This window comes from Antechinus flavipes, chromosome 5 (assembly GCF_016432865.1).
Source record: "Antechinus flavipes isolate AdamAnt ecotype Samford, QLD, Australia chromosome 5, AdamAnt_v2, whole genome shotgun sequence".
NCBI classification, from domain to species: domain Eukaryota; kingdom Metazoa; phylum Chordata; class Mammalia; order Dasyuromorphia; family Dasyuridae; genus Antechinus; species Antechinus flavipes.
The window spans coordinates 21,295,197-21,313,119 of NC_067402.1; the positions used below are offsets into that span (position 1 = coordinate 21,295,197).

Genomic DNA, 17,923 nt, shown 5'->3' on the forward strand with positions numbered 1-17,923 from the left:
GCCCAAAGTTACACATGCAGAGTGTTGGAGGTGAAATCTGACCTAGAACCCGGTGACCTTTCCAGCTGGGGCAGATGCTTTGCATGATGATATGTATGTTCCCTGGATTATCAGATCAGCTGAGGCTGATGGTACAGATAAGGGTACAAATGTAAAAGGACAAAGCACAGAGAAGTTCACACAAATTTCTTAGGTCTAGATTGACTGTATCTTTGTGGGCCTAAGATGTAGCTCCGACTTACGTCATTATTACAGTGTAGCCAAGACCTAAAGTAATGTAATGTCATTACTGAGCCTTTTCCCCCATGAAGCTTCTGCCCCCCATACCATTTTTCATCCATAATCATGTTGTTGCTGAAACAGTTTACTGCTTGGCTAGGTGTGTTTGTATTTTAAAACTGAGGAAATCTCTGACTGGTGAGGTTTAAAGATATACCCACACAGACTCACATACCGTACGTGAGATGCCTGGACCCTAACCCTTTTGGAGTCTGACCTCTCAGGGATCTTGTTTCATAGTTCTCTCCCATTAGTCCTGAGCTTAGTCCATGGGAAAAAATTTTTTTTAATCTTCATGGATTTTTAAATTTTAAATTTTAATCTTTATGTTTCAAAATGGCCAAAGAAGTTTTATTGCTTTTAATAATTTAAAATGCAAGATCTTTATTAATCACCCAACCCATATGCTGAATTGAAGTCATCTTCAAATAGATAATCTCACAAACTGTGACAGCAAACTCTTTGGGAACTGGAGCCTCCTTTGTGAAGACTTTCTCATCCCTTCACTTATCTGCACTCTCCATCTCAGAAGTACCCGGTATCTACTTCTTATTTACTTATTTGGACATTTGTATCTCCTATTTGAATGTAAGCTTCTTGAAGGCAGGTACTATTTTATTTTTATTTTTGTGTTTTAGCACCATGTCAAGTCAAAGGTTTATCGATCACTTTCTGTATGGAAGACACTATACTAAGCTTTGAATGCCAAGCACAAAGCCTGCCACAAAGAAATTTAGGAAATATTTATTGAACTGAAATAAATTTATGTCCTATGCTCCCAGTAAGGTTGCAGTCACAATGACTGTAATGTTTTTTATGACCTTGGACCACTGGTAAAAACCCTCGTCCAAGAGGTAATATGATTAGAAAGCTGAATGTCAGTAGTATTTCTTCATCTGTAATCATAATCATAAATGATTTACATAGTGCTTTAAAGTTTGCCAAGCACCTTCCATACATTATCACATTTGATTCTCCTAGCAACTCTAAGAAGTAGTAGGTACTATTAATAATTCCCATCGTACAGTTGAGGAAACTGAGGTAGGAAATAGTTAAGTGACTTGCTTAGAGTCACCACAGCTTGTTAAAGTGTCTTGAGACAGGATTTGAACTCTGGTCTTCCTGTCATCAGGTCCAATGCTATATTCACCGCAATACTTGTGCCATGTCTGTAAAATGGGGAAAGGATGGCATCTCCCTCTCAGGTTGTAGCAAGGATGAGAGAAGGTCATTTGGACTTAAAGAATGTGGTGAAGCAGCAGAAGTAAGGAAAGGCCTCGTACTATAATCACTATTCTGCCCCATTTTCTCAGGGGCAGGACAGAAGTCAGAGGTGAAAGGGGAAACCATTGTTCAAGTGGAGATGGTTCTCGGTAAGTGTGGAAAAAGCCAGCAGATGAGCCAGGATTAGCAGAATGGCAGAGCCTTCCCCTTGCTATCTTAGGAGTGGAGATCCAGAGCCAGAAACGGCTGCCTCATCTGGCCTCCTCTCTAATGATGAAGGCATGGAAGCCCAGATTGCTGAAGGAATTTCCTCAGAATAATAGTTAGCAGACAGTAGAGGCAGAATTTGAATGCAGAATTTCTGACTCCAAATTATGTGCTGCTTCTGTTGTACCATATTGCCAGAGTTTTGTACGTACAGGTCCTTGAGTTATTCAAGCTATGCATATTTCAAAGAGCACTAAGACATATGTATACATGCATTTGCATCTTGTTTCTTTTACAGAGAACTGTGCTCCCCAAATCTGGAAGGGAGGACCCTGTAAGGTTCTTCAAACTTAAGACAATGCACCTCCTTTAGCTGAGTGATCCCTGAGAGAAGCGAGGTTGCTTTCCTCAGCCTGCCTCAGAAATGTAAGCACAGGCTTTCAGGCCAAATGGTCTGTCTCTTAAGCCCATTCTGATGGTTTCATTCCATCCAGATGTGGAGGGTGCTTATGGAGAAAGTAGCCTCTCCTCCCTCCTCCCCTGCCCAGTCCTAAATGGACTGTGGGAAATTGCCTTGTAGATATATGAATCCATGAACTGGCATTTAAGGAAGGCCTAATTTCCAAGTCAATACACTAAGACTATTGGATGCTGAAGTTCTGTGATTTTGTCATCACAGGAACATTCCCTGACCCTATTTTATACCATGGCTTAGTAAAGTCCTAACCTTAAGCATGTGGTATAGGAGAACAAATTGACTTATTAGAGTCCCTTTTAGTAAATGGGAGTGACCGGAAGCCTAGAGCTAACTTCATGCTGCCTTTCTGAGAGAGGATGTGTGTAGGGAATGTGTGCTATATGTAAGCGTCCTGAGGGTGGGGGAATTCTATTTCTTTGTCTGGCACAGAATGTAGAGGGAGCAAAATTGGGTGTGGAGTAGCTTTGGGGTTACGAGAGACTCGAGCTACTTGTGTGATGATGGATAGGGTATTGAACATATAGATTAAAATCTAATTGTCTTTATCTTACAGGGTTGCTGATTGTGTCAAAAATGTATCTCGAGGGCTTTGCCCTCCTTAAAAGCTCTAAATGCCAATTATGATGATTGTAAATGTTTGCTGACTGAAGCTTGGATAGTGTGTTTATCAGGTCTTCAGATGGCAAAAAGCTTGGGAGGAAGGAATCATAAAGACACCGAGTGATAGTGAAATTTATCCATCATAGCCCTGACAGGTCACCATTTGGGCCAAATCTAATAAGGCAAATTGTGGTTGTATTGAGAAGGTGAGAAATTAGGGCCTCTGAATTTGTGCTCATAAGAGAGAAGTGAACAGGAACCCCAAAGCCTTTTGTTCTGAAAGGGTAATAAGATCCTAAAGCTGTTTGTTTGTTGGAAGATTTATAACTGTTAAGGTCTCATGTTGGAGCATTTGAATTTATATGCCTCAGATGAATATAATCATAATCCAAATGCAAAGTTCTTTTTGCTTCAATAATATGAAGAAACTTAGTCTGAACATTCGGGTTCACAAATATCGACTAAACCAATTCAAGATGGCAGCAGTTTATCTAGAGAATAATGTACCATAAAATAATGTACTCTCGGTGGACCACACACTGGTCAAGTCAAGGGTGTGGATTGTGAGCCAAGAAAGCAAATTGAGACGTCATTAAGAAAAGTATAGGAGCCAGGGCTAAAAATTTGATGATTTTGTTTTGGGAGCTGGTCAGGCTATGCCTGGAATATTGGAGTTGGGTGTGAGTGCCACTCTTTAGTGAGTCACCTACTATGTGCCAGGAACTATGCTCAGTAAGAGTTAGAGATAAAAAGGCAACAAGAGTGCCTGCCATCCAGGAGCTTCATCGTAGTGAAGTCTGAGGATGTTGATGATCTGGAGGGCGAAAAGCCCTACAGTAAATGAAGGTACTAGGGCTATTGAGCTGGAGAAGATATTTGTGGGTATTGGTGACAGGTGAGATGTGACCATCCTCTTCAAGGATCTGAAGAGACTTCAAATAGAAAAAAGATTCCATTTGCTTAGCTTGGCCCTAGAGGGTGAGACAGGCCATAGCTGGTGGGAGTTGAAGAGGGGCAAAATTAAGCTTGACAGCCCCTTGCCCCCCCAAAAAAAGACTTCACATGAATGAGGATTCTTTAAAGTGATTGGACTGTCTCTGTCTAGGATGGGTCCCTTTTTGCTAAGGTCTTCAAGCAGAGGTTGGGTGAGCACCTGTTGCTGGGGTCCAGTGTTGTTCTATAAAGGAAATAAGTAAACCACTTTACAAAGCTTTGGGCTTGTTTGTTGCTTGGTCTCTCAGGAAAAACTGCTGGCGGAACTTTGTTTTGGGAAGTGGAGCTGAAAACAGGACACTTCTAAGGGATGGCCCCCTGGATGATGGTGAAAATGGATTGATTTTGCTGCAGGAGATGTTCAGCTACTTTCCCTCTCTGTTGGAGCCAGAATCTTGGGGAATAATTATGTGAACACACAAACACGTGGTATTGATTCATAGTGGGAAGAACTGGGAAGTCGGTATTAAAATTAATGTGTTTACTTGGCTGTTCTCTGGAAGACTTCTCTCCTGATGGAGCTGAAGACAAATTGTGTTTAATTTTTGAATAAGCAAGACAGTAGGAGGAAGCAGATTGCTTGTGAATTGTAAACACTACTCATGCAGAGCTTGTCAGAGAAGTGGGGAAAGGAAGATTCTCCTAGCTAATTCAGACCATTTTAAAGTGGGTATCCTCAGAAAAAGGCCCATCAGAAAGAAATATGGTCTGGAAAATTCTGGTGTCTTTGACAAGGTAGCTTGAATCTAATGATTTGTTTCCTCTTCCTAAGTAGAAATGCTTTGTGCTTAAAATTGAGGAACTTTTTTATCCTGGACTTCTTTTAAAAATTCCCTTTTGTATCTTTTTGGGGAAGGGGGAGAGAGGCCTAATGCTGGGTAGGAAATACCTTTTTTCTGGGGAACAAAAATAAAGATGTGTGCTTAGAAAGCTTTAGTGGCTCCTTCTTGCCTCTTGGATGAAAACCAACTTCTCTGTTTGGCTTTGAAAGCCCTTCACAGAAGGGGTTCAACCTCCCTTTCTGGGTCTGCTTTGTTCTGTTCCCTCGTATGACATGCTATTTTCCATCTCTTGGTTTTTGCATAGGCTGTCCTACTGTACCTGAATATTCTTTCACTCTTCACTTTCATGCCTTAGAATCCCTAATTCTCTTCATGTTCTTTTCTGATCCATCCTCCTATCTTAAGGATACTCTCTTATTCACCTCCCCTCTGTAAAAATGGAGACACTAATAGCACCTACTTCATAACAGAAGTGCCTAGGTATTGAATAAATGCTTACTGAGTGGATGAATATTTTGGTCACTACCCTGGGTTTGGGGAAATGCTTATAATAATCTGCCTGGTCGTTCTTCAAGGAACAATAGTAGTAGTAGTGCCCATTTTAAAAACTTTCCATTGATAGCCCTTCTTTTTATGACATTTTTTTCCAGAAGCAAAGATGAGGAGAGAATGCTCTCCAAGCTTAGAAGAAGGAGAGTAAAGGAAGTGGAGATAATGAATATAGATGGCTGTTCTTCAGTCATTTGGCTAAAAAAGGGGAAGAGAGCTATGGAGATGGGGAGGGTCAAGAGAAGCTTGAGTTAGGCTCTCTTTGATACTTTTTGGATCCCCTGACTAGGTAGGAGCACTACAGACCCATAGGAAATGGATATCAATCTCTTTTCAGACTTTTTTTGAGATGCGAAGAACTGCTGGAAATAAACAACAGGGAAAGGAAGGGACAAAGAGAAGTCAGATTAAAGGCTGGGGAATGATTTCTGTGTTTAGTATGAATCCCAATGTTAGCTATTTTAATTCTGGGAGCGCTTTATTTTAAAGAAGACTAACTTGTCAAAGTAGATACTACCAGGGTGGTATCAGGGACCTCAGAGCTTCTCTAGAGACTGAACTGATTGGAGTCTTCCACCCATCTTTTTCTCTGAGATCCCCAGGATTAAAATTTAGCCTTCTGCAAGGTTCTATTTCCTGTTTCTAGAATTGTGTGGACTGGGCTTGCCTCGCTATTGTTAGATCACTGGAGTGTATTGTACCAGAAAGAAAATTGTTTCTGGAGCCAGAAGATGTGGGCCCAAATCTTGCTTCTGTTATTTCTTACCCATATGATCTTGGACAGATTGTTTTACTTTACTTCTGTGGGACTCAAAGTTTCCTAATCTCTAAAATAAAGAATTTCTGTAAGGTCTCCCACAGCTTTCATTTCTAAGAAACTTTGAAAACTATTAAAGGAAATTTCCTGGTTGTTTTCAGATGGAATCCTAGCAGGGGCAGCCAGATGGTGCAATGGAAAGAGCACCAACTCCAAATTCAGGAGGACCTGAGTTCAAATCCAACTTCAGACACTTGTCACTTAGTAGATGTGTGATCCTGAGCAAGTCACTTAACCCCAATTGCCTTGAATACACATACACACACGTATTGATCAGATAGGATCTAGAGCTGAAAGGAACCTTAGAGACTTCAAGAGGAAACTGAGCCCCATGAGGTGATGCACCTTGCTCAGAGACACATAGTAAATGAGCAGAGATCTTTCTGGGTCGGATGATCTTTCTTCTTCCTGGGGGTCTCTGTGGTCAGTCCTAGAGCTGGACCTTGCCCAGGGGACCTGGTTCCAAGGGTCACCTTCTATTCTAGTCTTTCTCTAAGCTTTTTTTGGCTGCCCTCCCTCTCCCGTGCTCTCGTACTCTAACTTCCAATTCCCTACCCCTCTCCCAACCCTCCTTCCCCAGTAGATTATGAACTCCCTGAAAGATAGAGTCTGCTCTCTTCTCAGTTCTGTTTCCTCAACTTCTAATACCACATCGAGTATACTGTAGGTGCCTAATAAATCTTTGTTGAAGTCAATGGAAATATATGCTGTTAAGACAGATGATTGACTGTGTTCTGACCATTGTATAAGCAACTTGTTTATAAAGGAGAAAAATAAATTAAGATTGGGAGTTTTGTAAGGGGGAACGAAGCTTGAATTGGGGAAGGAATGGATTACCCCCCGTAAGTTTCCAAGATGAGGAAGGGGAGCTGGCATTGTATTAGTTTTAAGGCAGCCACTGGGATCTCGCAAAGAAGCTTTGTGGGGAGACTGTCTGCTGGTTGATGAAATGACTCCAATAAAATCTGACGTGTTGACGGCCTTTGGTGGTCTGTAATTTATTTTGCACAAGTGTTTGCAGAGGTATAAAATGGTCTCCCAGTAGCTCTGTGCTCCGTTGCGTAGACGATGAGCTCGCGCTTGGAGCTGGCTCTCTACACTTCTGCCCTCCAGGTCCCCGCGTCCTTTTATCTCTTGACTTATTTCTTATCTTGACTTGTCACTTACACCTTCTCCCAGGACCTCTTCACGTTTAGCATGTTCTGGGCTGTTGTAGAGTCATTTGTATTTATATCTTCTGCACCAGAGGGGACTTTGTGCCTCTCCTCCCAGAGGAGGGCAGAACCAAATTGATGTAATTTGGGAAATATTCAGCAAAATAAATAAAAATACAATTTGTTGTAAAAATACCATTTTCTGTTGTCATTCATTCATGTCTGACTGTTCCCAAGCCATCTGGGATTTTCTTGGCAGAGATGCTGAAGCGGTTGGCTGTTTCCTTCTCCAGTTCATTTTACAGATGAGGAAACTGAGGCAGATGGACTTGCTCAGCTAGTGTCTGAGGGCAGATTTGAGTCCTGACTCCAGTACCTCCTAATGCAACAGTGGTTTTCTGAGTCATTCCGAGGCCTCCGGGATCCTTCCGTGTGTTTTCTTGGTCCTATTTCTGTTTGATTTGGACAGCCCTGCCCTCTGTGCCCGCAAGCTTTTGAGGGTAACTGCTGTGACAGGTCTCCCAGGAGTGTCTCCAAAGCTAGTGGAGAAGTGGTATAGACTTGTGGAAGTGGGACTACGGAAGAGAGCTTTGGAAATGATTTCCTTGCTGTAGTCATCCTGGGGCAGCTGGGTCTGAAGTCAAGAAGACCTGGATCCAAAAAATAGCTGCAGAGACTTACTAGCTGTGTGACCCTGGCCAGGTCACTTAACTTGTCTGCCTCAGTTTCCTCTTCTATAAAATGAGTTGGAAAAGGAAATGGAAACAGAAATGGAAAACCATTATGGTATCTTTGCCAAGAAAACATCATGAAGAGTTGGACAATGAACAAAAATAGTTACTTTGCTAAGAAGTTAGGGACAGAACAATCAAGGTACATTTATTAAGCACCTACTAAATGCCAGCCATTGGGTATGGACAGGGGGGTTCAAAGAAAAAGTGACGTAAGCCCTGCTCTCAGAGAACTTCTATTCTAGTGGGGTAGACAAGAAGCACATAAACAGTTATACGTATATATTATATATATATGTGTGTGTGTATATGTATGTATTTATGTGCACACACACACACCCCGAATTGATACACTTAGCTTTGGAAGAGGCCTCCAAGTGCATGGAGGCCCCCACATCTTACAATTGAAGGAAATGGAGGCTGAGAGATCGGGCCAAGGTAACCGAATCAGGCTGTGAATCTGGGTGCTGTGATGCGAAATCCAGGGCTGTTCTCCATGCCTCCCAGAAGGAACGTCCATAAATGGGGCCCTAACTTAACTTCTGAACATCCTTCCCGGGCAGTGCGGTCCTAGCTGTAGACCAGTTCGTGGTGTTTTTCTCTTCGGTGAGAGATTTCCTTTCTTGGAATTCTCCGCTTTGTGTCCACTCGCCCGGCGGTTTGCAAATTCCGTTTTCCTGTCTTTAACTGAGGAGGGAAGCTTGCGACCCCAAGGGGCACAGAAAGCAGCTTCTGCTAGTGGGAACCTCGCCGTGGCTGAAGTGTCTGGCTGATTTTTCTCCCCTTGACTTCTGGAGGCATTGGCCCTTCTCTTATGCAGCAGAGTGTCTGGGCTGACGAACAGTGAAGTGATGGGCTCCCCGTGTGGCTGCTGCTGCCCAGCCATTGGTAGGTCTCCTCCCCGCGCCGTGAAGGGTGTACCTGGGGCTAAGCTGCTGCTGCCTGTCCAAGATGCACAGCAGGACCTCAGGATGCTGAGTGGCCCCTTGCTCATGAGGATCCTGTCACACGAGCACGCTCTCAAGCTGGCCTGGACGTCCGGGGCTTCAGGTCATCCAAGGGTCTGGGGCTTCTCCGGTGTGGATGTTCCTTCAGGCGGCACAGAATGAAACTCCTTTGGCCCATTGTGGGCCTCTAGGGCGTCCTCTCCCAGGTCTGCACAGGAGGTCACGCTCATGTATATGGGGAGGAATATATGGTACTCCATATATGTATATAGTAGGAGATGGATCTTCTTTCTGCAGCCTTGAGTGAATGCTCATTAATGCCTTTTTTAAATTATAGGTCACGTATATAATGTTCACGAATATTAGACTTGGCCCTGAGTGGGTGTCTGGGGGAGTTAGATGGGGAGCAAAGGAGACGCAAAGGGGAAGTCAGACCATGAGAGATTTTACGTTACCCATAAGACCATGGGGTGGCCCTCTGCACTGTCCCCTTTAACCAAAGGGGAATCCCCAGCAGGGAGGCCCCAGGATGGCAGAGCTGCCCCGATTTCCTCAGGCCCCCGGGGGCCCCACCCTGGCTAGCCTGCGGCCCCCCATCTTGGCTCACGGCCAAGTCTGTGCCTCCCAGATGGTAGCATCTTTCCATGTTTCTGTTCCAGGGATCGGCTTCCCAAGAAAATAGAGCAAATGAGGAAGAAACTGATGATGAGGAAAATGGGGAAGAGAATGCAGAGAACTCAGAGGACCACCACAGCATCGTGCTCCATTTGATCTCCCAGCTCCGATTCGGGATGGACCTCACCAAAGTACGTGGGTGGGTGGGGGGACTGCAGGCGGAGGGAGCTGGGGGGCGCCACGAGGTAGGCACCTTACTGTTCCCATTTTACAGAGGAAGAAATGGAAGAAACACATGGTGGGGACAGCTACAATTATAGAGCACTTACTGTGTGCTGGGCAGATGTGCCAGGTGTTTGGCAATTCCTGTCTGATTGGATGCTCACAGTGACTGGGGAGGTGGGCGCCATTATTATTCCCATTTTACAGCTGAGGAAACTGGGGAGCAAAGGCTCCCTGACTTGCCCAATCATGGGCCGGTAAGTGGCGTGGTTAGGATTTGAACTCATACCTTTGGATTCCAGAGTTGATGTTCTTTTAAATGAAAAGCTTGGAAATAAGTAAAAGAAGTCCCCAAATGCTCCTGTGTGCTCTGGGAGGAAGCGAGGAGCTTTTGGATCTGTTTGTTGAGTACAAATGTACACATGTAGAAATACGTACGCATAAATGTATACATCTACACCCAAATGCATTATGTACATACATATGTACAAGGTGAATTTGGACATGTGTAGACATAGGTGTGTGTCTACACATACACACCCCCTGTACAAATGTACACATATATAAATGTTTTATATATATATACACATAAATCTATATAGTTTACATATATGCAAATACAAGCAACACAGGAGAATTTGGACATGTGTGGAAATAGGTTTGCACACACACCTGTGCAAGCTGACATGAATGCACACATATACACATGTGCACAATATGATCCCGGATTCAAAGTCCGCTTGCCTGGGATTCTCCCCCAGTGGAGATGACTGTTCAGTGCTTTGGAGGGTTTGGAGGAGACACAGTGGGAGGTGAACCTCCCCCAAATGAGCCTCATGCCCATGGTCAGTGAGCCTTCCTCAAATAGGCCGGAGTCCCAGTCACATTCATATGTACGATTTGCACGTATGCCCGGACACCTGCATAGAAATACCGATTCGTCTTGTCTTTGCTGAGTTTAAAGGGAAAAGGCACGGTTTTTCACTGAGTCCTCTGGTAAGTGGAGGCCCGAGTGCTCCAGGGCCGGCCACGAAGCCCCCCGAGAGCTGCTTCTCCATCAGCACCTTTGGTCGCTCAGAAGGGATGCCCTCGAGAGAGAGTTGGGGCATCTGCTGATTTGGCAGTTGTGTTGTGAGAAGGTGCTACTTCCCCAAACAGATGGAATTTGTAGGATTTTTTTCTTGGGGAGGCTGTTCCCCGCCCTTAATTCTTTGTTTCTCCCCTTTGCTTCCTGGGCAGTTTGGAGTCTTGGCGGGGGAGGGGGGGAGTCTGGGGGGCTTGTAAGCTGGCCACAGAGATGCTCAGAAAAGCTTTTCTTCTTGCCTTGCTCCCAACCTCAGACACACAGGCTCTCACACTCAAGCAGTTGGTTTCTCTAGAATGAAGTATTCATTCATGAAGAATGGGCTAAAGGTGCCAGGATTTCCACACCCAAAAGTGATAAAGCAGTTCTTAGTCATTTATTAAGCACCTGCTGTGTGCCAAATACCATGCTAAGTTGGTGAAGGGGCAGCCTAGGGAGACCCTCAGAACCAAAGGCCATGTTGGGCCCTCAGAAAGCTTCCATCCTAACACAGGGAGACCACGGCTCTTGAGAGTTGTAGTTGGCTTGGAAATGATTTGGAAATTTGCAGAGAGGGAGAAGGGACCCACAGACAAATGGATCAGCATATCTTTCCAGGGATGGGCCTTACTTACATTTAATTGGTTTGATTACTTAATATACTGGAAAGAGCTGGGCAGGCTAGGCCAGACACTGTAGGGATGTTTGATTGGATGCCAGACCTGGGTATGATGGGCGATTAAGGCTCCCACCCATGAAGACCGGGAACCCCAGAATGACCTGGGTGTGAACGGGTGAAGGCTTCAGAGTGGCTAAATGTCTACCCTGGGGATGTAGTCCTGCCTTCATTTGGCACATGAGAAAACCAAAATCCTGGTGGCCTACAGCACTCGCCCAATACAATGAGCGTGGGAGATGAGATTTGAGCTAGGTCCCTCAGCTCTGCTGAGTCTGGGGTCAGCGCATTTCCCTGGGCCTCTGTGAGCTCCTGGGACAAAGACCAGTCAGGGGGCTGCAGCGAGGGCTGAGCAAGCTGCCCAGGTCCCCTTGCTTGTGTCTGAAGCCAGACTGGTTTCCTTCTTAAATGAAGCATAATAACAACCACTCACAGGGTGTTGCAGGGATCTTTGAGATAATAGACAAAGCATCATTATTATTATTATTTTAGGGAGGTCACAGAGCTAATAAGTCTTGAGTGTCTGAGGCTGGATTTGAACTCCTGACTTGAGGGACCACTGTGCCATCTAGCTGCAACCCTGAGAGCATTGTTTTTCTTCTCTTAATGCTAAAGCTCACATTTCTAATACACTATGGAACAGTAATGGTGAGAAAGGGCAACCTTGTTTCCCTCCCGATCTTACTGGGAATGCTTCTAGTTTATCCCTATTACATATGAAGTTTGCTGGTGGTTTTAGGTAACTGCTACTAATGATTTTTAAGGAAAATTCCATTTATTCCTAGAGAGCATTATTTTTTAAAGCATTTATTAAGTACATAAGGTGTGCATTGCACTAGGTACTTAAAATTATCTCACTTGATCTTCACAACTATATATAAATGTTCTTTCTTGTCATTCTAAACTGCTCTAGCCACTTTAAAATGGCCTTCTGCAGCTGCCTCCCACACTCAGAAAGGACCTCTCTCTCCCATTCCCTGTGGCATTTCCTGCTGGGCAGCTGTCTCTCTTTTTGATTCCTTTCCTGGCCTGATATTCTCTTATGGAATCTACTGGAGGGGAGTGAGTGATCCTCCTGGTGATGGATGGAACTCCAGAATTAATTCATTGCTTGCTGGGGCTCTGGCAAAGCCCTCTTTCATTTTGCCTGGAAAAAGTCGAGGTTGGTTCTGTTAATTATTTTAATGGGACAGGAAAACCTCAGGAGGGACCAGGAAAAGCAGTTTAATGAAAATGAAATGAAAAAAGAAAGAAAAGGAGGAAAGAAAGAATGGAATGGAAAGAAGGAAGATTACCCTGAGATTACCTCTTACCCTGAGATTTTACTTGCAGAGAAATGCCAAGGATGTCTTCTGGGACTTGAGAAGTGTTCCTATGGAAGAAGGATGGTCTCTGAAAAAGAGTGAGATGGAGGGAACCGCAGTCTTGGGTCCATGATGCTAGCTAACGTTGCTAGAAGGCTCTAAGAGTTGTGTAGCATTACTTAGGATAAGCCTGCATTTAAACAGAAACTCTTTAAAGTAGGTGCTGTAAAGACAATCCCATCTTACGAATGGAGAAGTTGAGTCTGAGAGGTGGTGAGGATTACATGGGCCCAGGAGACTGCCATCCTTACTCTTCCTCCCTTCCAAATCTGGAGCACTCTTTCACGTCCACTTCCCTCCAATGCAGCTTCTCAAGGATCAATCAGTCCTTTGGTTTTTTGGTGTTTGAATGCAGAGTTTGCTCATTGCCTGGCAAAGCACTTGTTGATTAATAAAGCACTTTGTTCCTCTTGTATGTATCCATACTATTCTAATTCAACAGCAGCCAGAAGAGTTAAGATTAGTTAGCACTGAGCACTGCATTCAAATCCAGCCTCCGACACTTACTCGTCCTGTGACTCTGGGTGAGATACTTTACCTCGGTTGGTCAGCCTCTGTTTTGGCAACCATAAAATGGGGATAAATAATAGCGCCTGCCTCCTAGAATTGTAAAGACCAAATGAGATAAGGTATACAAAGCACTTTGCAAACAAAACGTCCTGCCTGCTAGCTTTTATTAATGGCATTATCATTGATCTGTTAAACAGAGATGGTTCTCTTTCAGCACATTGGCAGTAGTTGGCATTTAATTTTTTGGATGAATCAAGGATTTTGGTTGATCCCCGAGAATCCTGCGTGGTTCCTTATGGTTATAAATAAATTGATAGAGGTGAAAGAATTGGGTCCGACTATTTTCCCCAAAACAGAAGACAGAACAGATTTTGTGAACCCTTTCCTATTCTGGAGCAAAAGTGAACTCCCTCAGATGCTCCTTATTGCAGGTCAGAATCGTCGTCGTCATCGTCATCATCATCAATCATCATCATCATCATCACCATCAATCATCATCACCATCATCAATCATCATCATCATCATCAATAATCATCATCATCATCATCAATCATCATCATCATCAATCATCATCATTATCATCATCATCATCAATCATCATTATCATCATCATCATCATGAAGAGAACCAACATTTATGTAACCAAGGATCGAGCCATTCATGCTAGGTTAACAAAGCTGTTGGAAGCCAATTTTTGGCAGCTGGTAGGGAAGCTGGATGGGAAAAGCAGGAGTCCTGAGACAGCAGATGATTAGTTGGTGATGGGCTATTGCAAAAGGCAAAAAAAAAAGGGGGGTGTGTGGAGGAAGGCCTCCGAGATCTTCCTCACGAGTGAGTTATTGGGCCATGACCAAGTTTCATAGAATTTTGGGCTCCAAGAAAATGTAAGTTGAAGGATTCTCAAATTCAACTTCAGAGACTTACTTGCTGGGTGACCCTGGGCAATTCCTGTTTGCCTCAGTTCCTGCTCTGTAAAATGAGCTAGAGAAGGAAATAGCAAACACTCTAGTGCCTTTGCCAAGAAAACCCTAAACTGGTCACACAGAGTTGGTTGGACACAGCTGAAAAACAACTCAACAAGAAAGTACTGTTTTGTGTCTGTGGGACTTTTCTGAACCTTTATTAGGGAGACTTAATTGGCCTTTTACCCATGTAATTTCCTACCATCAAGTAGCAAATGCTCTTCTAAATGAGTGTTTTTGTGGTGAATGAACAGTTACTTCAGGAAAGAGAGGAAAATCCTTGTGCAAAATTGATTTATTCTAAAGAGTGTGATGAAGGGCACTTTTTGTGTTGGTGATGCTTCCTTGTTTTTTTTTTCCTACTTTCAAAGGGTTCTAGAGCAGTGACTGATGGGAAAACAGGTGTTACCCATTATCTCCCCTGTAGGATCTTTGAGCTGCATCCTCCAACTTATGGAAGACCTCCCAGAAGCCAATGGCCAGACCTAAGACCACTTGAGTCTCCTGAGCCTTGGCCATCATCCAAGGAACAAAATTGGGGAAAATAAAGGGGGTCACTCTCGCCTAATTGATTAGCCCTCATCCCACGGCCTCGGTTAGGCTCCCTGAAGGGTCAATCTGAATGGCTAAAGGCCCAGGATGGGGAAGGGAAGAGAGAATACAGCCAGTGCCATAGTAATAAAGTCATTCTCTATACATCGCCAAGTACACCAGGCCACAGAATCACCCAGAAATGGGAGAGAATCTTTTAAAATAAGGTGGAACTTGGTGGGATGTTGCAATTGTAAAGGAACTTTAATGGCCGGAGAACTTGCATGAAACGTTGTGAGGTCTGCACTTGATGAACGTTTAAGGTCACAGTGATGAAAACAAAAGTCCCTCACGATCTCCTAGTATGACCCATTCATTCATTCACTTTTTCATCAGTTTCCATTCTTCTTTAAGACCAGATGAGTGGCAAAAGGAAGAGAAGCAAGATCTTTAGGGGAGAGGGAAGAGAATCGAGGGAGAGAAGGCAGAGGTTCTGGGTTCAAATTGTGCTTCTGATAATGGTCTGACTTTGGACAAGTGACATAACCTCAACTGTGGAATGGACTGGTCTTGGAGGTTCCTTTCATTTATTTTTAAAATGTTTATTTCCTTTTTTAGGATATAGTGGATGTCCTTGGTGCCTTTATTTTTTTTCCGGTTAATTTTTTTTTTTGGCAATAGCTTTTTATTTCAAAAATAGATGCATAGTTTTCAGCATTGACCCTTGCAAAACCATGTGTTCCACATTTTTCTCCCTCCTTCCCCCCCCCCACGCCCTCCCCTAGACAGCAAGTGATCCAATAGAGGTTGTTAAACATGTGCCATTCTTCCATAAATATTTCCACAATTATCGTGCTACACAAGAAAAAAACATCAAAAGAGGGGAAAAATGAGAAAGAAAACAAAAGCAAACAACAAGCAAAAAGGTAAAAATCCCATATTGTGATCCACATTCAGTCTCCACAATTCCTTCTTTGGGTGCAGATGGCCCTCTCCATCACAAGTCTAATGAAATTGATCTGAATCATCTCATTGTTGAAAAGAGCCATGTCCATCACAGTTGATCATCACATAATCTTGCTGTAGCCGTGTACAATGATCTCTTGGTTTTACTCACTTCCCCCAGCATCAGTTCCTGTAAGTCTCTCCAGGCCTCTCTGAAACCATCCTGCTGATCATTTTGGGTAGAACACGGATACTCCATTACATTCATATACCACAATTTATTCTGCCATTCTCCGGCTGATGGGCATCCACTCAGTTTCCAGTTTCTGACACAAACATTTCTGCACATGTGGGCTCCTTTCCCTCCTTTAAGACCTCTTTGGGTCAGTAGGCCCAGTAGAAACACTGCTGGCTCAAAGGGTTATGTACAATGTGTTAGCCCTTTGGGCATAGCTTGAATTCCTTTTAGAGAGAGAGTTGTGATCTTGGAACTCAAAGGATTCTAAGGTCCCTCCCATTTCTAATGGTTGGTTATGTCCAGCCTCAGTTTCCCCATCTATTAAAATGAGGAGGCTGGACTCGTTGAGGTTGTTTCCTCGGAGCCACAACACCCCTGCCTCAATTTCCCCATCTGCAGAGTGGGGATAATGACACGGTCTCTCTGGGAGTCTAACCCCCATCTGCTTCCAACCCCAGGTTGCGCTCCCCACGTTCATCTTGGAGACGAGGTCCCTCCTGGAGATGTTCGCCAACTTCATGGCCCACCCTGACCTGCTGCTGTCCATCGGCTCGGCGGCCACCCCCGAGGAACGGGCCATCTCCTTTGTGGAGTACTATCTGACGTCGTTCCGCGAGGGCCGCAAGGGCCAAGTGGCCAAGAAACCGTACAACCCCATCCTGGGGGAGATCTTCCACTGCTCCTGGGACGTCCCCAAGGACCAGGTCAAGCCCCTGCTACGGGAGCAGAGCGACACGGAAGTCCCGGCGCCCAGCACAGAGCCGGACCCAGAGCACTCCCCGCGGGAGCGGTACAAGCTCAGGTTCGTGGCCGAGCAGGTGTCCCACCACCCCCCGGTGTCCTGTTTTTACTGTGAGTGCAAGGAGCGAGGAATGTTTGTGAACACCCACGTGTGGACCAAAAGCAAGTTCATGGGCATGTCCGTGGGGGTGTCCTTGCTTGGGGAAGGTAAGAACAGGGGCTGGCAGCGGGAGGGGGTGATAGGGGGAGGGTGGCAGGATCACCATTGCCACCGAGGATGCCAAAAAAGGGCTTTGTCTCTGAAATACGGTCAAGAGAGGCAGTGTCTCAGCGGGCCAGCCACTAGGACCACAGGATCGCCGTCCATCTGTGGTTGGCCCTTAGGAAACTGAGGCAGCTGCCTCCTGCCTGGGGCCACGCTGGAGGGGCCCCAGAACCTAGCGATCCCTGATGTGGGTTTTTATTCCGGTCTCCTGACAGTGGCCCCCATTTGTAGTGGGGTAATTCTCACTCCGTATTTTAAGTAGGTGCAGAATGATCCCCAGAAGCTTCGAGCCATTAGAAAAACCGCAGAGTAATAATTCCAACGTTCCTTGAGTCGTCCCTTAATCCCCCAGACACTCGCGAAGGTCTCGAACTTCTGGGGAACAAAGCCCCTTTTGGAGGGGCTATGTGACAGCCGAGCCTCCCATCAGACCTCGGGGTTTGAGTAACCAGTTAATGGAGCTTGTGATCCTGGTCCATTGTTCCTTTGTTCTCTCCAAGGTTATTATAATACTAACAATAACGATGATGATGATGATGTCGATAATAGTTCTCGAAGGTTCCCTTGGCACTTTACAAATATTATCTCATTTGGCTTCACAACCACTCTGGGAGGGAGGCGCTATTATCACCATCCCCATTTCACAGATGAGCAAATGGAGCCTAGTAACTTTTAAAACCTGGGTTTCAGCCCAAAGCTTCGAGCTCCTAAACTCCCTCATTCTTTTGCCTCACATCGGATTTGCTGCCAATCCAGGGAGATCTTGAAGGCCCTGAGGTTGCAAATCTCTGTTCTTGGTTACAGATTAAGCCCAAATAACCTGGGGGAGGTTCTTTCTCTGGGGCAAGAGAACCCAGGAGAATCTGGGCCTTGACATGTTCTGAGATGTGCTGGTCAGGTTCTGCCTCTCCACCGTAGGCTGAGGGAGCAAAGAAAATCAGTATTTATTGAGCACCTATTATGTGCCTCTACAAATATCACTTCACTGAACTTGCTCAAGAAATGGGCCAGAACCAAGAGCATCCTGGG

At 44.7% G+C, this 17,923-nt stretch overlaps 1 protein-coding gene across 2 annotated transcripts in view; it reads left to right on the forward strand.

Annotated features, from left to right (window-relative positions):
* Window positions 1–17,923, forward strand: part of OSBPL10 (oxysterol binding protein like 10) — a 202,846-nt gene that overhangs the window by 171,181 nt on the left and 13,742 nt on the right. For both annotated transcript variants that reach the window (XM_051962712.1, XM_051962713.1), the window contains exons 9-10: window positions 9,421–9,567; window positions 16,347–16,836. In XM_051962712.1, the coding sequence (XP_051818672.1) occupies window positions 9,421–9,567; window positions 16,347–16,836 (637 nt within the window). The remainder of the gene's footprint in view (window positions 1–9,420; window positions 9,568–16,346; window positions 16,837–17,923) is intronic.